Source organism: Pieris brassicae, chromosome 8 (assembly GCF_905147105.1).
Source record: "Pieris brassicae chromosome 8, ilPieBrab1.1, whole genome shotgun sequence".
Lineage (NCBI taxonomy): Eukaryota > Metazoa > Arthropoda > Insecta > Lepidoptera > Pieridae > Pieris > Pieris brassicae.
In genome coordinates, this window is record NC_059672.1 from 592,037 (window position 1) to 615,661 (window position 23,625).

A 23,625-nucleotide genomic window follows, 5' to 3' on the forward strand; every position below is an offset into this window, starting at 1 on the left:
CACAGATTACTAGACACCGATAATTATTCTTTGTTGGAGTACTTTTTTAAAAGGAGTTTATGTTTAAAATTTCTAGAAACATTAATTATTTCACTTTTTAAAAAACCAATTCATAATTATAACCATAATTCGTAATTACTAATGCTAAGCGTAGTATTCTTATTCGAATATAAACGTTTGTTAGATAATAATTGGAATAAATTCTGAAAAAAATATCATGTCACCTTGTATGATATAAGGTATGAGATATGATTATTTATTTGTACCTTGTATATTGTAGTCCAAGAAGACTAATAGTGGTAATGGGTATATATATGTTTATTGAGATATCAACACACGTATCCGAGTTTATATATTTTTGACTATGACAACACATAATTATACGTCCGTCTGCTTTTGTTCCGAATCCGTCATTTCATTCATTCATTTCGTTTTGCTACTAAAAAAGGTACCTACCTACTGAGAAACGGGAAATGTTGGCAAGTTACAGAAGATAAATACGTGTTAAACTCGTAACCGCATAATTATTTGATGAAGAAGCTTGGTGTTACTTTCAAGTATATGTTCAAAGCCCAATATTTTACCTATTTCTGTTGGGAAATTGGTAATATTTAGTTTCTGTGAAAACCATAGTCGTAGCGAAAGGAGAGTTTTTATGTCGTTTTCGGTGTTCAGTGTTCAGTGATCGTGTTTATTGACTGCATTACATTTACAGTTATGTGATAATCGTGGAAGGTTATGGTGAATTTGGCTGGATTACAAGGTAATTTATATTTTAAAATTTTGTGTAAACAGTATAATGTGCAAAAGTGAAGTACCGAGCTCGGTTGCGGTTTCATAGTTTTGCAACCATCATTAGAGCGTGAAAATCGTGTCAAGCTTATACCCTCTGGGCTTTAGATTCGTGAATATGTTTATTATACAAGTTAATTCTTATAAGATGATTCTTGTTTGTTGTAGTTGAGGAGACAATGGAATACAGTCACTGATTGTGAAGGTAATTGCTAGTTGTAATTCAATAGATTTCATTTTAGTTTGTCATCAAACTTACATTGCACATATTTCAGATTATGGCTTCTGCAGCATCTTCATTGGAAAGCAATGGCAGTAATGGTAGGTGTCTTTTTAGTCTAGTATTACAGTGATTGTAGCATGTTTATTATTTAAACTTTGTATTATATTTAGGTACCTAAGAGTGTATATTGGTAAAACAAGATGTTGAATAAAATTTAGTTATCACTCATCTTAATAACAGCAATATATTTTCAAAAAATACTATTTTAAATTGGCTTTTGACTTTTTAATATGAAAAGTACAATAAAACTAGTTAATTTTTACCTAACATCAGCAAGTTCTCTTAAACTGAAGAATTTAGGTCTCTTTTGACAAATGTTCTTGTTTCTCTATAATTTATAAAAATCAATATGAGAAATAGATAAAATACTATTTATTTCTCACTAAGATACGGTATAAGATACACAGACATCAGTTTGATGAATGATTATTTATAGCTCAAAGAAGCTAGTGTGTTAACTCTTACTATCTATAGAAGATATATTTCATTACAGAGTCCATATCTCACAGCTATGCTGGCAATGAGCGGCACAATACAGCACAATCAATACCTCTACCCATAGACTATGAAGTCATAACTTCTAACTATGACAAGAACTACACCCATTCCCATACTCTGTCCACACCTTATGAACATCAATATGATGTTATTAACAAACAGGCAAATGAAAACTTGAAACAACAATGTGAGAAAGCCCTACATGATTTAAATCAATTGCGACGGCAGCATACAGAAACCACGAGGCGATGTGAGCATGTTATGAAAGTGAGTGCTATTTATTTATATGAAATATATTTTTTTGTAATTTTAATTAGTTCAGCAGTTTTAAGTGTTATTTAATTTAGTTGCAATTATGATAGATTGTTATGGTAAAGGTTACAGTTATGATTATGGTGAGATTATATAATTTTAGCAACATAAACAATTAAACAGAGCATATTGAACCTTTGGAGAATACTGCTTGTAGTTGAAAAAAAAGATATACTTTCAAAGAATGAGTTTAATATTTATTGTCTATTTAAAACTTTTTAGGATTGTTTAACTCTATCCTATTCTATCAATAGAACCATAGTTATATTTTGTGGGTGAACAGAAAATATCCAATATTTTAAAAGTATATACTAATACTACTACTATTACTATTAATATCTGCTTAAAATATTAGACATTCAAAATTCCAGTTGTTGATAAATGGTTCATTTATCATGTATAAATTCACCAAGTAAGAATACATTTTGCAAGTTTAACCTAATTATAAATTTTGTTAGTAATTAGAGAACCTTATGAGATGCTTGTAAAGTTATTGAATGCTGAATATTCATTGTTATGAATATTTTTTTAGGAATTAGAGTACTTCCGTGGACAACATAGGGCTGCAATGAATCAGTTAGAGGTATCGGCTCAGGAGGCAAGTAGCCTTCGCGGCAAGTATGGAGACTTGCTTAATGACAATCAAAGGTAAGCTATAGTATCCTACCCATTTTTTATTTATATTTAATTTTTTTCACCTTATATAGGTGAATATGACATAGAACGGTTCGTTGTTCCTTTGAATTCTCATGAATTTCGATGGAACCGTAGAGTAAGATTCAAATGCAATACATTTGTGTTATTTAGGTTTAGTTTGACTATAAGTTGCAGCTCTTATTCAAATTAATTAAGAACAAATTTTATTAAGGTGTTTACAAATATTTATTGTCTTGGTTTGGTTACATAAATGTTGTATTATATTTGATATTTAATATTATGAATTTTACAGATTGGAGCGGGAAGTTCAGCACCTGCAGCAAAGCAGTACTTCGGAAGGTAGTTCCGATGCCCTCGTCCACACGTTAAGGAAATATGAAGCTCTCAAAGAGGAACTTGACTGCTTCCAGAAGAGGTACGTATCTCTACCCACCGATGTATTTCCGAAATATATAATATAGATAAATAAAATTATTTTGTTTCGTTTCGAGATGACTTAGGATTCACAGTCCGACAATCTTTCTGTTAAGGTACGATGATCTCATAGAAACACACAATGCTACGTTGGAGAAGCTTCGAAGCGTTCAAGAAGACAACAGCAGATTGAAGACGCAGTGTCACGAGCTCACACAAGAGAGGAATGCTGTGGTAAGGACACTTGAGTTTCCTGAATATGTTAAATAGCTCTAAATTTTATAAAATTATATAAAACTATATGTATATATATGTGTATTGTGGCTTGAGCGTGCGCCTTTCAACCCAAAGGTATGTGTGGTGTGGTGGTGGTGGTGTTTGTATTACGGCTGTGCACCAGTTGTTTCTTTTTAACACTCTTACGGTGAAGAAAAACCGATAGCGTGTTAAGAAAAAATAATCACCAGAAGCAGAAACCTGAGGGCCGGACCAAGGGTTGTAGGAAGTAGGAAGGATAATTTTACCTTCGGAAGGCAGTAGACCAAGTAAATGTTACTTGTAGAATCGTGTTTCAAAGGAAAAAATAAACAATATTGTATTTTATTAACAAACTTATTTAGATCCGCGAGCGTAACGCCCTAAAGCAGCAAGTGTCGAGCGTGGTCCGCCAGTGGGAGGGCGGAGTGAGGGAGAGGGCGGACATGAAGCGCCTCACGGACGAGCGCAATGCCGCCATGGCCGAGTACACGCTGATCATGAGTGAGAGGTGAAGCTTTTATTTAAAGATTTCCATAAATTGTATTTGAAAACACTAAAATGAATTTTCCTTTTGATATTTCTTAGAGCACTCGGACAGGAACCTCGATGTGTTAAGTGCTCTGACCCATAGACACTTACACCGCCTAAAAATAATATATAAATGCAGTTATGTAAACTGTCTATCTAGTAAAATGTCATTTGCTCGGTTAGAAAAAAAATATTATCAAACTTTTGTATAATAAAAGATACACGTGTCTGATGTGCCGAAGGTCGTATTTCAGGGACACAGTGCACAAGGAAATGGAGAAGCTGTCCGATGATCTGCAAGCAGCGTTGAAGAGAGTCGCGGCGCTAGAGGGCGCTCTGCAGGCCAGCAGGGATGAGCAGAGGGCCACAGCGCTGCAGGTGATTACGAGATGAATAATAAATCATCATTTATATAACATACACATAATATGTTTAGAGAACATATAGGACTTAAAATTATATTTTCAAGAACCTCTTATATAGTATAGACCTCCTTGAACTGGCTCCATCGTGAGCATTTTTCTCCCCATCTCAATCTCACATCACGAAATATGTGAAAAAAACTTCAGCTGTGACTAGTATGTCGAAATCCAATACGTTTTTTGACAATGGCTCGTACAAGCCTGTCGTAACTTCCGTGAGTGTAATTAAAAAAAAAATTGCTTAATCGTAAAATTCAATTGTGGAAATTTCCTACACTCTTAATGAGAGTTTTTCTCACTCTCACTCTGTCACAGAGTCACTCTTCACTCATTTAAGGTCGATTGAATGGGAAATGGGAAAACTTATAACACACCTGTATGTTCTATGTATCAATGTTTTGTTGTGATTAGAGTCAAATGTATCGTCTTAGTTTCGTACAATTTCACTTTGTTTTTTATTTTACTTAATTAATAAAAATAACAAAAATGTTGTAATTTTTTTCAATGTTCGATGGCCATATAAAATATATAATCTGTATAATTGTGGCAGCGTATTAAAGTGGCTCTCTTTTCTCACGTATTGTGTTGGTTCCAGGCTGAAAGTTTGCGTCGTGAGATAGAGTCGGCGTTGGTCGACCGCGATCGAGCTATCAAAGAGTGCACAGATCTCAAAACTCCACAGAACACATCCACTTTGGGAAAGTCTCGGTGGGTTTTAGTCCGTTCATCTAATATATGATAGTCCGTATAAAACCTAAATATAGTTTCAATGTCAAACCATTTCTCTGTTTGGCATTTTTTTTTAATAACAAGATTATGAGTTGAGATTTGAATTAGAATATAGACCAAATATTATACATTAATGTGGTATGTTTTTGCACTCAAATTTTGGTAGATAAAGTTTTTATGAAAAAATTAAAGTATCGTTTTATAGTAAGTTTTGTTGTAACAGCAAATTTTAATTTTAAGCAACCGATCTCATTTAGGCTAGATTTTAAAATATTTTTTTATTGCAGCCAAGACAACACTTCGTACCATCACATGGGTCTGACCACTGGGGTAGGCACCGATGGCTTCCTTAACGGGCAACACTCCAACAATCCGTCTATGGATAAGTTGCAAGGTATGGAGAGTTAAGGAATTAATGTGAATACGGAGATGTAAATTAACAATCATTGCTCCACTGCTTTAATGACATATTGATATGACTTTTACAATTACCCATTGTTTACATTTGCATTTGATAAGGGTTATTTTGCCTAAGTACAATTTATTAACTGAATTATGGTAGAATTTTTGAGTATTAGCTGTTTTTAGTTTTTTTTTCTTCAATAGTTTTGCTTATATCAAGCGTATGTTATAACAATTTAAATATATAAAATACATATTTAACTTGATATAAAAAGTAAATAAATAGAATCATATGTACATGGAAAATATCTCGTCTGTTCCGTACGTATGGGTGCGTGCGCGTAGGTAGTGCGTACGTTCAGTCTACGTACGTATTTTTGTAATATATCATTTTTAAGATGGTGGCCCCTACTTCAAGTTCTCATGAAAATTTTCTAAAAGCAATTATTGATTGCCAGAACCCAGACGCTTTAACACGCTTCGTTCATTTCGTAATCTTAGGTTAAAAGTACCTTAATCCAAATCGAGTAAGGGTTTTAAATGTCAGGTTTAGTGGGTATGGTAGTGGACGCAGCCGATAAGGAGCGAGTGGACAACCTGGAGCAGGCGAACCAAGAGATAGAGAGACTCCGCAAACACGTCGACAGGTTGCAAGCCGACTTTAACGATGCTACACGAGAGGCCGAGGTGAGATATATTGTTTAATAAATATATATCAATATATCAGTGGATAAGCCGAGCTCGCCCTCTATTGACGTGTCAATTATTATTAAGCATTATTTAATCCTCAATATGGCGATGAGCTCGAAGCTCAAGAGTTAATGAAGATCTTACTTTAACGAGTGTATTCCGTAACTCTAGGTGATTGGACTCTGGCATACAGAAGTCATGGTTGGCGTTAATTCACTTTTCTGAATCATGACAGCGCTTGCAGTGCCCTGATTGGTCAAAGTAATTTTTTAATGATTAAGTTAGTTCGAGTCAAAATACAAGTTTTTTTTTTACAGAATTGCCTTAATGGTTAATAGTTAGTTTAACAGTTAGTTGGGTTTTTAACAGGTCTCAAAACGAAGAAGAGACTGGGCATTTTCTGAAAGAGATAAGCTGCTACAAGAGAGAGAAAGCGTCAAGGCGTTGTGCAATAGACTGAGAAAGGTTAGTTCGCAAGTAACTCTTTTGTAAATGAACACGAGGACGGTTTTTTGATGCTTAAATGTTTATAGGAACGAGACCAAATGGTAGGCGAGTTGGCTGAAGCCAGACGTCACGGGAAGTCTGAGGGGAGAGAGGGGAAGTCGAGGAAACACGATCCTCGGTTGGGGAACTCTAGCGAAGCGAGGGAATTTCAGGTAAAAAAAAAGTATAAATAAGTCTTTTAAATATAGTACGGTTGCCCCATTTGGGCATGGCTGATTCACGAAGATTCTTGGTTTATATTGAAAAAAAGTTTTTTTTGTGGTTGCTTGTTTATTGTTATATTATTTTATGCATACGCGTTGTTTTAAAACTTATAAATTAATAAATTTAAAAGACCTGATGGACATTAGTATTAACCGAAAATTTCAGCAATTTATTCTAACAGAACAGATGTAATTAATTTATTATCTCTCCCGAATGTTAGTAGTCTGTTAGCTGGTTCAAGTCACCACAGACTACAGACAGATAACAGTTAAATATTTACTTATAAGTCAACTATTGCTTATCTTGCGTTTATATTTTTAATGATGGGCCTGGTGCTCAAATAAATTTTTTAACTAGACTATAACCAAAATTACCCCCCATCTTAATGGTTTCAAACAGTGTTACGGTGGGCTAACAAACTAAAAATATTTAAACAATACAATAATCACAGCATAATTAAGAAGATACAGACCAAACAGCCTCCGCCTCTCTGTAGTAGGAGTACTGTTCGGAAATATAGACTAGTGTTCTTACAGCTATCTTGAAAAATATGTATACATAGCTCCCCAGCTAAATAAAGATAAATGGCACCATAACACCCCTGTTATGGTGCCATTTATCTTTATTTTCTCTTTACCATAATGTAGGAGTTGGAGTGGGAAACGATGGAGATCGAGCTATGCGGGGAGCTGGAGGCGGGAGGGGGATTGGAGCTGTGCGGGGGGAGGGAGCAGCCCGCCTTCCCCGGGGACCATGCCCTCTACGTGGCCAGTGTTGCGCCTGGCTCCGTCGCTGATGGGAAACTTCGGTATGCGAATTTACTATAATTTGATGTAAAATAATTAAATGGGTTCAATTACATTTTAAAATTTATGCGAAATGCGTATGTTAGTTACATATCAACTTAATTTGCTAAAAACAAAATGTTGTCGACAAAAAAAAATTATTGCATTGTTTTTCTTTGGCATTATATTCTCAAAAGATATGACATAGTACAATCCAAAAAAAATATTACATAATAAATAAAAATTTCAATATTTAAATAAAACGTATAAATTCATTTAGGTAACTCAATGTACACTTATGAACGTCAATAAAGAAATACCTAAATGCTTCTAACTTTACATTTACTGCCGGTTCTCAAATCAGGGGCGCAGAACGGAAGAGAAGAACTGGCAATAAACTTTCCGCCACTTAATCAAGTTTGTTTTAGGCGTACGCGCGAGGAATTCCTCAAAAAATGAAAAGGTTTTTTTGTTCGCCTCTTGACGCTTCAGAAACGTTTTCTGAATAATTTCTTATTATATTGATTATAGGGTCCTAGATCGGGTAACAGAGGCCTGTGGGGTCTCGAATTGGGCACGTGGAGCGGCCTGTAGGGCGGCGATTAGGGCCGCCTTGATGAGGGGACCTGTGGCTTTGAGGATCCAACGAGCAAGGGGAAACACGGCCACGCTTACTATGCATCAAGGTGTGTATTGATCTCTGTGGTGATGGCGTGAACTAAACGGTAGCAAAGCAGAATTTCTTTCAGAAGAAAAAGCCGCGATCAAGTATGGAAAAATTGTTATATTTTTATAATTTCAGGTCTGTTTATAAGCAAAGTGGCGAATGCTAACGCGGCTAAAGCTGGTAACATTTATGTCGGAGATCGGATTGTCGGGGTAAGTTTTTAAATTACTTCTTCAAATTAATTTTTTCAGATTTTTTTTTATCAACAACAGCAAAAATGAATAGTATAAAAATGGTTGTCTGTAAAGTCGGTTTACGGACGATAGTTTAACGTGGCAATGTCCTAACAAAACATCAATGAAATGATTGCATACTTTTATGAATAAAATTGAATAACTTTTATTGAATTATCACTATTTTGTATACAAATACAAAGATGGAGTGAATTGTGGGAGAGAAATAGATGCGGTGCAAACGTACAATGAGCGTAACGGGACAATGAATGTAATTGTACAATGCGTCATGCTTTTTCGTTCGTGTAGCCGGCGTTTTTCGATTTATTAGACGTCAAAACGCTTTTTTTTTAGTTTTAAACGTTTTGAATTAAATATTTTCCATATACTTGTTGTGGTAAAGTTCGAAGAGTAAGTGATATTTTGAATTCAGATAAACAACCGATCGTTGGAAGGCGTGAAGAACGCCAACGAGGCGTTGTGGCTCCTACACGAATGTCAGTACGATTGTGTGTTGATTACTGCGTTACGGCCTGCGCAGTGTCACGACACGAGACACAGGTATGGATGGGGCATGGGACGCTTAGATCTTTGATGGAATCCACTTGTTTTGTGTAATGTTTACAGAACGCAATGAATTTTTTGCATACTCGAGAATATTTGTCAACACATTCAGTTTGATCTCGACTTCCGTCGTCAGTTGCTTTTGGAATTTTTCGTGTCAAAATTGATGTTCAAGCAAGTTGCAAACACCAATTTATGAAGTCTTTATGGACATTTGAATGTTTTAAATTTTTAATATAAATTCTGTGCAAAGTATTTTTCTATGTTATTAATTTAAGTGATATTAAAATGTAAATTATTTTCCGATGAAAGTTTTTTTCTAAATTTTGTATAGAGCAAGATCTGTAATTTAATATTAATTTTGTAGGACGTCATTGTATGAGCCATCATACGGAGATGGGAAGTCTTCGGACGAGGCGTGGGCGCCTTTTACGCCACCGCCACCTGAACCGAAGGTAATTTCTATAAATTTAAATAATAATAATAATGTATTTCTTAAGGATCATCATTTATTGTTTAGGATAACATAAAAATAACAATTAAATATACAGTATTTACAATTTTCTTAACATTTATACTAATAATAATTTAAAAAGTTTGGTCCCTGTGGCAGTGTAGCTTTAATACTGGCATTAACTCGCTGTATTGCGATAATTATTCGATCAGCTCTCATTATTTAATATCAAATATTCCTTCCTATTAAAAAAAATATATATATACTAATTACTACAAGAACAAAACTAAGGTTTCATCAGATTTATTCTGTCATATAGTTTGTCGTAGAATTATACTTCTATATAAATTGAAGTGGATTTGCTATCTCTATCTTTCCACTCCATAAATATAGCTATCTCTCTCTACCTCACTTCACAGGTTCACATCGACGCGTGCGTAGCGGAGTTCGATCGTCGCTACGTATACCACGTGGCTGCTTCGAGTCAGGGGAAGATACATCAGGAGAAAGGTAATATATATGTAATAAGTCTCTGTCATATTTATTTATTTAAAAAAAAGATGGTGTTTTTGTTGTTGTTTAGACTTTTTGCGAAATAAAGTTGTTTATTTTAAATCTTTTAATATTAGTTTAAATTAACGAATATAGATTTATAAAAAAAGTAATATGATGTAGACATAGACATAACATTTATTACTAACAAAACACACACACAGAAACACATAAAATAACAATAATCAAAAAAATAATAATAATAAAAAAATAATAATAATAGAGAGATACCAATTTTTTTAAAGTAAAAGGTTTAATTGTTTAATGCGTGTGTGCTGTGGTTGTAATTGGCCCTGGCTCAGCATTATGCTGAGGAGCAGAGTTGTTCCACAGCGCTAATAATAATAATAAATACTTGTACGATGTTATTATTTTCTAGTTAATTTTAGACACTTTAACAGCCATAATCGCAACTCACCGAGTGACTAGCCCTTATTATAAACTTTTAAAATTTACTAGGGGTATTCTTAGATTTTGGGGTCAAGTTCTAAAAGTCCAGTTTCTAGGTCTCTTTAAGTTGATTTTCTTAACTGGTAAGTAAATATTATTGCGTTATCAAACAAATATACCATAACATTCGATCGCACTTGACTGATATCCTATCGATCTCTGATAAGATTGTAATTTCTTTCGGTTACGGCTGTCGTGCATTATATTTGATATTTTGATAAGACATTATTTTTTTTACTAATACGAAAATCTTGCAAAACTATTTTTAAAAATGTTCATTATCTTTCCCCTAAGTAATATATAAAATCAAAGTCAAAAACCGTTATTTCGAATGGTTTATTTGATTTGTCAATGTTGCTAGATCTATAAGTTAACGGCTATTCAATGGTTGATAATAATAATGACACCATAGTCATTATTAATATTATTAAAAGTAATTTGTAGATCTATTAATATAGGCAAATCAAAGAAACCATTCGTTTTATTGTTGTAAAGTAGTTTGACTTTGATTATATTAAATTACCAGGCAGCTGATACCAGCGCCATTGTTCCGATATATATATATTAATTTTCAATATATTTTAATATATAATTTGCTCTCATTAAATAACTAAAATAATTCCGTTATAGCGAATGAAGAGGACTACGGCAAGCATTGCTTATTTATGTACAGCTCACATGCCAAACAATAATAAAGACTAACTTTCAGTATCTTACTAATAATTTTTCCTACTTAAAATATAAATAAAACACATGTGAAACTTATTTATAATAGTGATTTTAAATTCGTCGAAATCTAATTGGCAGGGTTTAGACCGTCAATATATATTGTGATCCTTCATACACGTCAATATTTATTGATATGTAAACGTAATTATTGACATAAAATGTAGATTTTTTTGTGCACCATCAATATTTATTGACTGTGTGTGCGTGCGTGTCGTTTGGATGAGCACTCAGAGTCAGATTTTGGATTACAAAATAAACCTACGTAAAGTATCTTTGTGTTAATGCTTATTCAAAAAATAATGTACATAACTGATTTCGCAAATTTATTGATTTAATTAACTTAATGAAGATAAAATTTTGGTCTGTATTATGGAAATACAGGCCTCATTTGTATCGTCCATTATTACGAAACACGTCTACTGCGAAGAATGATCTTCTGACTACTGGCGATATTAATGTTAATATCTATTAAAAGTGTTCGACCAGTTGATTGAGATATTGAGACAGGTATCGTTATATTGGATCGCGATATTTATTGACCGCCTGACCCCCTGCTATTGTAGAGGTAGAGCCAGGGTAGAGCCTTTGTTTCTATGTGTTAAAGCAAGGAAATATAAGTTATGTTTAATATTCTATCAAAAACAAACAATTACGTAACCCAAATAGATTCGGTGACTCTTTGACAACAAAGGTCTGTGATCTGTTGTATTAAATCTGTGTGTTTTCTGTTCACATGTTTGGCAACCAATATTTATGTATGTCAATCCTGTTTCATTACTGACTTTCTATAATACGCCATTTTCCGAATATTGTGAATAAATTTGTCGATTAAAATACCTTCTGTAAAGAACTCTAGGTTCACATTATCGACGGGATGAAGATGAAATGTTTGACAGTTAAAAAACCCATGAACATTTTATCTTCGTTAATTTTTTCAGCTATTCGGAGACGTATACAACAAATCAATATGTCCAACCGTTTTGGAGTTATAAGTGTCCGAACTAACCTGACTTTGTTTTATATAAAAGTTGTTTATTTATTTGAATGCAACCCTAATAGGTCTATAAAAGTTATCACACAATTTGCTATCCGATAACGGCTCTCAGTGTGCACATTTGTGTCGCAGGCCTATCGTTATCGGTTGTGATCGTGTTTCAGGGACGTGGGACATGATCCGAGGCAAAATTGAGGCAGTTACCGGACGAAGCAAATCTAAGGATAAACAGAACAAGGTGGGTACTATAAAGTCTTTATATTTTTTTAAATATTCTTCATTAGGAATAAAAATTTCTTACTTTTTTAATTCCAATATATATCAAAGTCATATATACTTATATTTATTCATATATTATTTATATTATAGGTTCCGGAATCTGATGCAATCGCAGAGTTAGACTCTGTAATCGACAGTTATCATGGCAAAACAAGTGAGTTTGTTTATTCATTAAATAATAATTGTTCTAAAGTTCTGTGCTATTTATTTAATTTCCTTTTTCAGTAAAAGAAACGAGTAGTGTGTTAAAACGTTCACGAAGAAAAAATAAAGAATCACAGAACGATGCTAAAAACGGTGGCACTTGGCCCAAAGCCCGAGCTAATTTTATCCTTGAAGATAACGCGACCGGGACCATAGTCCAACCCCGTTCCAGAAAAGAGAGGCCACCACTGTCGATCCTTCTCAGTCCACCCACAAAATTACCGCCCGAACCACAGCGCTCGAACACTAATAGAAATTCAAACCCCATACCCTTGGGGCACATGCCTCTTACTCAAGCGACGGCACCGGCGAGGCATTCAGTGTATAAATCCATCGAATCTAGCCCAGCCATCGAACATTTTCCAAAACCAGCGCCGTTAGCCATACACAACCCTTTTGCTTCCCCTAATAATATTAACTTTGAAAAGAGTCGGACGCTGGAAAAGGAAAGGGACAAAATATCCATAAGCGACTACGAACATGATGTCACGCCAAACAGACTAAGCCTAGTTCTCAACCCTTCCGATGATTCCTTGGACTACCAACCTGCTGTAAGAAACAGAACAAAAAGCCCACATTCTTTAGATTTCATGGTCAACAAGGGACCCAGTTCCCTCGATTTCGTTTCTCGAAAATCGCCCAGTTCTTTAGAGCACTCTATCAAAAATCACACGGGTAAAGATATTCTCGACCAGTATTATTCGTCAAAAAAGTCTTCCTCGCCCAAAACTGTGAACAAATACCTGTCTGACAGCGATAGTTTCGGTCCTGATAGTTTGACCAGCAATGCAAACTTTCCCATGACAGGGACTCTACCTTCACAGACGAGATTGCAATCGCAATATTACAGGGGACCGTTCACCAACTCCAATCCACACAACTCTAGCAGATACACGCATTTGTCCAGCCCCACAAACATCCCTCAGAGCCAGTCTGGAGAGAGCATAGGAACGAGTTACGATATGCATTCGTTCACCTCACACACGCACAATATGTCGGACTTGAACCCAGTGCCTAGAGTCAACAGAGAATATCAGCAGACGTACGAGGGCGGGACGTTTCCCAGAAAAAAGGAGAATCAGAGGTTTCGAATCCCATCCAACCCCAGTGTGACATCCAAGAACTCCGCTGGGAAACTTAGTACGGGTTCTATCGAGAGGAGTTCGGAGAGAAATTCTCCCATGCCGACATTTCATGTCGAAGTTTTAAGTCCCGGACACGGTGTTAAGCAGCTAGCCCACAAAACGAGGAATTCGATGCCTGAATACTGTGGACTCAGCTGGAACAAGCCGTTACCGGGGGAACTACGAAGGGTACACATAGATAAAAGCCAGCAACCACTCGGTATTCAGATTTACTGCCCACCGAGTAGTGGCGGAGTATTCGTGTCGACGGTGAATGAAAACTCCTTGGCTAGTCAAGTTGGTTTACAAGTGGGTGACCAATTACTTGAAGTTTGTGGGATAAATATGCGATCGGCGACCTATACTTTAGCCGCTAGTGTTTTAAGGCAAATCGGCAATTCGATCACGATGCTTGTCCAATTCAGCCCCGAGAAGTATAAAGATGAAATGGAAACTCCCGGCAGCTCGTCGTCTGGAGAAAGTTCTCACGACGAAGAGGTATCTCTCTCCGGATCGCCTACTCCCAGAAATTCTCCTGGTCCTCAACAGTCCTTGAGGATGGACGTCCCGTCGACTGACGCTTCTACGCTCAGGCAATCGCAAGGCAAGGACTTGCCGAGGTTTTTGTTGATAGAGATGAGGAATTGTTCAGACCTGGGCATTAGTCTGGTTGGTGGAAATGCAGTCGGGATTTTTGTACATAGTGTTCAAATAGACTCTCCGGCGTACATAGCAGGTCTACGTACGGGTGACCAGATACTGGAGTATAACAACGTTGACTTAAGGAGAGCTACGGCCGAGCAAGCTGCATTAGAACTCGCAAAACCTGCTGATAAAGTAAGTTTGTTTTAATACATTTCCATTTCCCATAACCAAGTTAATGATTCCTTTTTTCAATTGCAAAGAGGGAGTGTGTGTGATGTGTAAGAATGTGTTACTAGTTGTTAGGTCTCAGTATCATCTCCAACTGCTTATTAGTGGATTATAGGTTAGACATATAAAATAAAAAAAAACTGTGTACTAGTGTCCACACGTAAGAAGAAAAACTTCTTTATGACTTTATTTTTCTAAAAATGATTTTTTTTTAATAAAGTTAAATTAGATAAAGTTTAACAAAAGTCTTTTATTATCATAGACATGAATACAAAAAATACAATTATTTCATTTTAACTACTACTATGATTATTAGAGAATTTCATTAATTTTAATAGAATTATTACTATCATTGTTATCGTAATTATATATTTTTGTTATTAATGGCTTCGAATCTGTTCGAATCAATCGTGATAGGGACAAGAAAAAGATGGCGTGTAACGGAAGAATGTGACGCGTAACCGAAAAATGTGACGATAATTTTTTTTACAACTCCAATAAAGAAGTTTCACTTCAAAAAAAGAAATACTGTGTGTATGCCAAAGACAATAATTTAATGGTGGGTTGTGAGCGGCCAGATATTGTGTAGCCTATTTAATTTATTGTAAATATAGTCTGCCTTCATATTGCAACTGGCGAAGTCAGTCTTTACTGTCTGACCAAAGCCAACATATTATGGTGTATAATATGGATTTCCTTAACGTTGTTTTATTCCCATTAGGTGAGCGTACTAGTCCGTCACGATCTCCAACAGTACCACGAAATAAAAGATAAACCGGGCGATGCATTTTACATTCGAGCTGGCTTCGATCGTTGTGCCAAAATTACATCCATAGGAATGGATACGATAGACGAATATTCATTATGGTTCCGAAAAGACGAAGTCCTGTTCGTTGATAATACATTGTTCAATGGAGCCCCGGGACTGTGGCGCGCTTGGCAATTGGATTGTAAGGGCGTTAAGCGACACTGGGGAACGATACCGAGTAAATTCAAGTGAGTGTGGTCTGACTTGTTATGTTTTGTTCAAAAGAAAAAGGAATATTATTAATTAACTGAAACATTATAATGCGAACATTTTTATCAGTTTAAGAAAGAAGCCCTGGACCCATCTTTCATATATACGTGGCCAAAAAGTTATTTACCGTATTGTATAATATTGTATGGTCTTTCAGAGTTGAAGAAATCCTTCGAAGATCGATGGGCGCGGTAGACGCCGACGCACAAAGACGCGCGTCAAGCACGGCGAGAAGATCATTCTTCAGGCGAAAGAAACACCGAGACAGCAAGGAGTTGGCTTCCTTTTCTAATACAGAGCTGGGATGCTGGAGTGATTCTGGGACCCTCGCCGATGATGTACCGCCTCTGTCTTATCAGAGGGTTGAGAGGTTGCATTGTGAGTACAGGTTTTTTTTTACTACATAACTAGCTTTCCTTAGAATTTCTTTCTAAAAACATACTTGTCTCTGGAAAGTGTAAACGCATCTATCTCATAATTTTTTTCTTTATCACCAATTATTTCCTGTTCAGACGGTAGTCGGCGTCCAGTAGCAGTGTTGGGACCGCTTAGAGAGATAGTAGCGGGGAAACTGGTGACGGACTGGCCTCACGTGTTCGTACGTGTAAGACCGGACCCGCGTACGTTACGAGATCGTGCGGACAAGGTAACGTACAACTATATATTGTCTTACTATGTTTTAATACACAAAAAGAGTCAAATACCCATTAGGCTTTTATGCACATGACGAATCCCGGTGGTACAGGATGCAAATTAATCACCTTCATGCATTACAATCTTTCAAACGGAGAAAGGTTTCCATAAGGAAACACTATAAAGTGTACTACAAATATAACAAGAATTGTTTGGGTTGATCCCTCCTGCCTCGTTCCTCACAAAACGGACTAGCGAACTGTAGAATCGACTCCCGGTGAGGTTACGACCTCCAATTGTTTAAAGAAAGAGTATATGTAGTCCGCAAACGCACCCACTAAAATGGGTGTCCATGGGCTGGGATGACTGCCCTTTTTGGGCGTTCTGAAGGGTCGTTTGTCCCCCTATTGTTTATATAAAAAAAACTAAATTGTAGTCAATATTTGTCCACCATATTTTCGATAGAACAGTAAACTCAATAAAAAGTGTGTTTAGTGACTAATTTCCGGATACCCATCTCGCTATAATTAAATAAATATTTAATACGTCAACATCGATATAATCTTTTTCTAGTATAAACAGATATCTTACGTCACAGTCTACTTGAGCATTGGCAAATGTCAAACTGCTAATAGAAAAAATTGTCTTAGTTTGACAGCTCTTTAGACTAGATTTAAATGCCCTAGAATACTAGCAGCGACACACCTAAATTATAATTCGATTTTTATATCTAGAAAGGCAGGAATCAAAACAGAATTTTGTTTTTTATTCTCGTTGGACACGATTTCTCGGTCCAAGTGTCCATACTACGTGTGATAGTTATTTTTCAGGGCATCCACTGTATAATCGACGTCTCAGTGGCCATAATCGAAAAGCTTCACAAGCACCAGATATACCCGATAGTGCTATTTATCAAGTTTAAATCGTTCAAACAAATAAAGGAAGTGAAAGATACTCGCTATCCAGCGGACAAAGTGTCGGCGAAGGCTGCGAAAGAGATGTACGAGCACGGGCTTAAATTGGAGAATGAGTTCAGGAATTTTATTTCAGGTATGAGTTGTATGTTTAAGATGTAAGGACGGGTACTTAGTACCCGTATATTTTGACCGAGGCCACCGCATCAGTTATATTGAGATAATATCAGAAAATAAAAGTGGTAAAAGAATTTAGCAAATATCATGAATTTTTCACACGCATTACATTTATATTTAGTACAAATACGTATTTTAAAAACAATTGCTCCCATAAAATTAAAGTCACAATATAAAGAGGACTACAGAAAGATATTTGCACTTTTCAAAATTATACCTATACACGAGAAAGTGCAACTAGGATTATTAAATGAAAACTACTTTACAGAAAATTACCTCAAAACAATTAAAACTCACTATAACTATTCAACAAGTAGAAAATTAAAAAACGAATTACTATTACCCAAATACAATAATTTATATGGTAAAAAAACATTAGATTACATTATTCCAAATTTAATAAACTCGATACCAGCTACACTTCTTACTAATATAACAAGAAACAATATTAAATTTAAATTAAAAAAAATACTACATAAGTCAAACAATTATAAATTATGCATAACAAAAATTATGCTATATACGTCATTAAAACATATTCGAATATAGGAGCTCATCCTGTACGTGAATGAGAATTCTCGACAAGAACAGGTTTCACGTCAGTGTTTAGATTTGTTTACGACGTTTTACGTGCAATTTTAAATCGTTTATTTTTATAAATTTAAATTAACAGTATATATGTCACTGGCCTTAGTATATATATATATGTGTGTTAATGATTTAATTATGTTCGACGTCCTGGTGGATAGAAAAACTGTGCACAGTTTGTATTTCCACCACATCAACTTCCTTTATATTAAGAACACTTATACAATAAATAAATAAATAAATAATTAACTCATAGTAACTTTTTATGGGAGGGTAAACCGCTTCGTTAGGTAACGCGTTATGACAGCCTGTCTAGCTTCTCTTTCTCTCAGCGATGGGCAGGCTCCTCTTCTCTCACTCTAACCTGCTGCGTTAGACGCTATCCCCTAACTCTACTCAGTGTCTAGTGTGCGTTAGACTTTTGCTGTTGACAGTGAACATAACGACAAACTGTCATCGTTTTTTTAAAGTGATTATAAAAAACTACTATGAATGAAGCAGTAAATGATCCTATGATCATTAGAGAATTAAATAGTTCAACTTAGATAAGTAAGTTTTCACTTCTGCCCGGTGTCCCGAGACCCCACACATACATTTTATTTATAACTTCTGAATATAAATACGAATATATATTTGAGTTGCTCTAAAAGTAAATTATACTAATTACTATTAATAATAAATTATTTTGCCAGAACCCTTCCGCTTCTACCAGTTGCTCTATAATAATGTAATAATATTTTACAGCGGAGATCCCAGCCGGAGTAAATATCGCGTACATGTGCACTCAAATCAAAGAGGCCGTCGAAGAGGAGCAGAACAAAACACTCTGGGTTCCCTCCGCACAGGCCTGACCCTTACCCCCCACTCCTCAGAAGTCTGTCACGTTCTGCGCCCACTACAAACACGAGAGACACAAGCGCACAGACAAACGCAAACAGATCGACAAACATATTGAACAATATCACTCGGACCCTGAAAAACCGCAGACGGAAGTCAAAGAGAAACCGAAAGATGACGACGTCAGATATTATTCGGAACCGGACGGGAAGTATTTTGAGATCGACTACGAATTCCTCAAAGAGTTACGTCAGATCGCAAGAAATAACTGCCCGAAATGTCGCCGAAGATCCAAGAAGGTCGACAACACGAAAAGATATAGAGAAAAGAGGCAGAAAGAGAGAAGAAGAGGCGAAGAGAACTACGTTTTGTGTAACGGGAGGTATCACAGCGCCCGGCAACATTGCAGATTCTGCTGCAAAATCTGCAATCGATCGACGGACACGCTCGACTCTTTCGACGACGAATATTCGTTCGTTTCGAAAAGTTACAGCTTCCCGTCGAGCAGAACCACTAGCTCTCGCTCGAGATCGACCCCGAGAAGATTCAAGGAGAGAAAGAATTCGATACAATCGAATAAATCGGTGTCGTTCTTGGAGTCGAGCAACGAGGAATCGATGAAAGACGAACCGAATTACACAGCGAAGAGTTTCACAAATGATCTGAAGAAGTTCTTACTCAAACCGTCATCGCCTCGACTCAGTTTGAGGGAGAAGTTTATGATCAGTTTCAAGCAGGAGCTGGAGGCGACGAAAAAGTCACCGAAGTTAAAGGCTATTAAGGGATTGTGGAAATCTTATTAAATTTATCCTAAACGGAAGCGAAGAATGCAACATTTTGGTATGTTTAACACGAATTTTCTATTATATTCTCATCTTGTGCGATTTTCCATTCGGGTCGAGTTACAATTTATATCAGATTTGATTAGATTCGATATGAAAATGTATTTTTTTCGGTGCTGTGTTCTGTTTTGTTTTTTAATTTATACGGTAACTTTACAAACGTGTTCATATTGGTCTAAACGTAGCAACGTAGGTGCTAACCTATATATACCCGTCCTTGTTTATTCATCTTTCTATTTATTGGAACTTAGGTCCCTTTCAGAGGCGCTTTCGTAAGAATAACTCACTACTGAAATGATGTTTTTATGACATTCAAGTTGAAGTACATTTTACAATGTACATCAAGGTGTATTTTTCAGTTGGTTTGAATTTAAAAGCAATCCAGCGCTTATGAGCGAAAGGGACGCAGTTATTAGGAAAGAAAGAGCAAATAGAATGAAACTCTTGAAACTTAATAGTATCATGAAAAGTTTAATATTTTTATCTGTAGTAGAAATCACGTAGATTGTAGCAATAAAAGATAAAAAAATTAATTAACATTTTAAAGATTTTGATTGTAGTTGGTCCGATGACTTAACGGTCTCTGATTTAAAATGGCAAATTTCGTTTTTGCGAAAGTGGTGTCTTGTGTCTTGTTAAAATATGGCATCATTAAAATAAACCTCGTCCTAGTCTCGACATAAAAAATCTAAAAACAATGGCTACTACATAATCCTTGGAAGTATTACGAAAAGAACAAAATTTAAGACATTGGATCTCAAAAAAACACAAAAATGCATTGTAGCGTAGATTAGATTTGTGGTAGTTATCTAGGGCACAATAGACAACTTTTGTTGTATAGATGTTTGTATACTCTGTTAGGTTTAGGAATGCAATTTTTGCGTTTTACTGAAATCTGTATCAACTTAATGTATCCGTTTAGTAAAATGCAAAAATGTTATGAAAAATTGTAACAGTTCGTTAGTCGATTGACGATATACAGTTATACACGTAGACGTTAGTAAGCACAGTGAAATTAGCACATTTAATAGATATTCTAAAGTACTTTGATACTGTTTAAGAATTAAAAAAATTATGCAATTTTTTTAAAATATAAACATCACAAAAAATCTATTTAGAAATTACGTCTTTCCTAAAATATGAAATAATTTTAAATTATGTGCAAAAATTGCAGAAATAGAACTATAGTTCAGGAATTATACAATTATGCACGTTATGGTAGAAACGTTTCATCAGTGATGATTAAAATATAGATTTACAAGCTAATGTATTGTTTCCTAAGCTATTTTTACAATATTACTATGTCAGTCTTATCAATTGAAACTATTCCATATTAAGTTAGTAAAATGCAAGCACGTATACGTCGGTGCGTACGTCGTCACGTATACGTTTAAACTGAAAACGACTCCAGTTATGGCAACTTTTTGTTTTGAGCAGTAAACTGACTTCATAAATCCCGGAGCTGGTTGCCAATAAGCATACATTTCGTTTTATAGATTTTTTAAAACTTAATCTGACTTAGTAAGGAGTAGTTTGTCGATCTTTCAACTATTAATTAAGATTTATCAACTATCAATAATTTTGTGGACCATTCTTTGCTAAACAGTTGTTTGGATTAAAATATATTTATTTTTAAATTATCTCCATAGATATTTTTCTGATGTAAAGCAATAAAAAAGTGCTGTTTGTTCAACGAAATAACCTATGCAATAAATAAAATTATTTTGAAATTTAAAACAATAGAATATATTTAGTCTAAGATAATTTGTTTAGGACGATTATGGTTTTTCGATATTTGATATTAGACGGTAATTTTTTTTTGATTCTACCATTATTGTTTGTTGTGGTTTGCGCAACAGTTAACATTTTATATCTGTGTCTTTGGTTCACGCAAATACTTTATGACGGTATAACTATAGTATAATTACCGGTTTTGAGTGATTTACAGGAGTGGTCAGCGAGACACACCCACTACAGCACTCCTAAACTTTTGTAAAGGAAAATGCTAGTTCTTCATAAAAGTAACGAACTGCGTTTTATATGATTATGTTTTGTTGAATCGATACTGCTGTTGGCCATCGTGGTGTACCCAGAAGTTGAAGTTGCGATCTCAATGATATATTTAACATGAGGCTTACGATTTTATATTTGAGCACAGTTAGTTAAGTTTTTGTACAGTTTTAATTCGAGTTTATTTCAAGTTTACGCTTGTCGCTTTTTCAGAGCTTGGCAATGGTTATTTAAGTTTACGGCGCCACAGAGCTGAACGTGCAATAGTTCAAAATGTTGCCAGTCAAACGTCGTGTACAATTTGTGCACACGGTGCTAAGCGGCTTTTTCTAGAACAATGTGAAAATGAAACTGGCAATCTAAAAAAATAGTTACCATAGAACATGTTTAACTACAATATGCACAAAAACAGTTCAATTTACATTAGAATAGGTTTTTACTTTTAGTTGATAAGTTAACATTAATTTGATCTGATATAAGTTATTGCCATCTTCGCGCTCTTGAAGCCTAAAGTTTATTTGACGTTTATTTGACGTTTCTTTGATGTTTTGTATATAATATAGATTTTTTATTAAACTGTGACCAGAAAATTCCTTATAATTAGGAAGGCCCGAACGTGTATTTTAAAATTGACAATAAACAGTATTTATACAATGTATGTAACGTAGTCGATATTATATTGTTTTGGAGATATATTTATATGTTAATATTTGATAATTTCTGTATTTTGTAATGGTATTATTTTATTTTAGATTGTGTAATAAGTATTTTGTGTATATTTGTGTACGGCCGTGGACGTTGGCCAACCTTACATATTGTTTATGCGAATGTTTCAACGAATTGTTTTTTAATTTAGAACGAAGCAATAAATAATAAACGATATTATATTTGTGTTTTAATCTGCTGACAATCCTCAGTAATAATATAACATGTCCCCGAGCACAAACTTTATTTTTGTTATAGTTCGGAACCCCGTTCCATACAAATTCTATACTTTACTGTACGAATGCTATTAGACAGTGTGTACTATCATTTCTACTACTAGTACTTATTTATTTCGAACATAAACTATTTGACTCAGACGTGACGCTCATATACTTCAACTTATATACTCTAGATATATAGACGCTTATTGGAAATTCCATCTCACAGTTCATCCTGAGGCTATTCGTCTAGGATCTCCGCCATTAAGTTGTGGAATAGGCTGCCCGACTCCATACGATTGGCTACCTCCCTAACATCTTTTAAAAATCTTCTGCATAAACATTTCATAACCATATCGAATTCCCCTAAATCGTGACTTTTTAATTCTTGTTTTTTCCTTTCTTTTGTATTGTATATTGTATTACATCGCAACTCATAAATGTGTGTAGATTTGTGTATTGCTTATATTTAAATTTCTATGGTTATATTTGGTATCTTAGGTTCTATATTTTTTTTTTATTAGGCTTAGTTATACACTTCTTGCTCTTTACCCAACATCTTTATTTTTATAGTTTTTTTTCCTTACTAGGGATGCCTGGAAGAAAACGCGCGAATTAGCGATAAGTCCGCCCGTTTCATCTCCTATAATTTTTATGCAGAATGTTCAAATCAAAATTATTAAATACATTTTATTAAGTAATACCTAGTTTGATATCATAGGTCTAAATAATCTATCTATCAAACACACTGTTCTCATCACAATATAGCGTCAATACTATTTGACGGGAAGGTACCTTAGTTAAAACTGAGTTTTAGGTAACGTAATGTATGTTGTGTTCAATATTTTATTTATGATGGGACATTTAGTAGATACTGTAAATCAGCAAGTAACAAACCAGAATACAAATTAAAGCTTTTAAGGAAAAAATGTACAATACCATCGCCCTGAGAGTTCAGTCAAAGTGTATTCGAAATCGTGTTTGGTATGTACTACGACGTGGAATACCTAAATAATTAATTTTAGTGCCTGACATGAGAACTAAATAGAGAAAGTAAATTTTATTTAAAAGATTCTTCT

General features: G+C 35.0%; 2 protein-coding genes across 4 annotated transcripts; both read left to right on the forward strand.

Annotated features, from left to right (window-relative positions):
* Positions 1–423: 423 nt before the first annotated feature.
* On the forward strand, positions 424–18,809 carry LOC123713831 (disks large homolog 5). Of its 3 annotated transcripts, none has more exons than XM_045667713.1 (28): positions 424–763; positions 961–997; positions 1,068–1,113; positions 1,569–1,840; positions 2,418–2,533; positions 2,835–2,957; positions 3,073–3,190; positions 3,577–3,722; positions 3,997–4,120; positions 4,760–4,872; positions 5,181–5,287; positions 5,843–5,982; positions 6,355–6,450; positions 6,519–6,644; positions 7,344–7,504; positions 8,013–8,167; positions 8,284–8,360; positions 8,815–8,942; positions 9,313–9,400; positions 9,819–9,909; positions 12,289–12,362; positions 12,494–12,557; positions 12,629–14,568; positions 15,326–15,600; positions 15,780–16,000; positions 16,135–16,268; positions 17,086–17,305; positions 18,679–18,809. In XM_045667713.1, exons 3-28 carry the CDS (start codon positions 1,071–1,073, stop codon positions 18,783–18,785), a joined length of 5,259 nt encoding a protein of 1,752 aa, XP_045523669.1. In that variant the 5' UTR covers positions 424–763; positions 961–997; positions 1,068–1,070; the 3' UTR covers positions 18,786–18,809. The 3 variants fall into 3 exon arrangements, with proteins under 3 accessions (XP_045523669.1, XP_045523671.1, XP_045523670.1); XM_045667715.1 differs by having other exon boundaries at positions 5,849–5,982; XM_045667714.1 differs by lacking the exon at positions 961–997.
* On the forward strand, positions 18,789–19,737 carry LOC123713285 (the record flags this gene model as incomplete). The annotated part of the gene is made up of 1 exon (XM_045666889.1): positions 18,789–19,737. A coding segment is annotated over one exon (786 nt), but the record flags the coding sequence as incomplete, so codon positions are not given.
* Positions 19,738–23,625: the final 3,888 nt, after the last annotated feature.

Coding starts and splice junctions, on each gene's coding strand:
- LOC123713831 (XM_045667713.1), top strand. CDS start 1,071: ATGGCTTCTGCAGCATCTTCATTGGAAAGCAATGGCAGTAATG. Junction 8,168..8,283: donor CACGCTTACTATGCATCAAG/GTGTGTATTGAT, acceptor TTATAATTTCAG/GTCTGTTTATAAGCAAAGTG. Junction 12,558..12,628: donor CAGTTATCATGGCAAAACAA/GTGAGTTTGTTT, acceptor TTCCTTTTTCAG/TAAAAGAAACGAGTAGTGTG.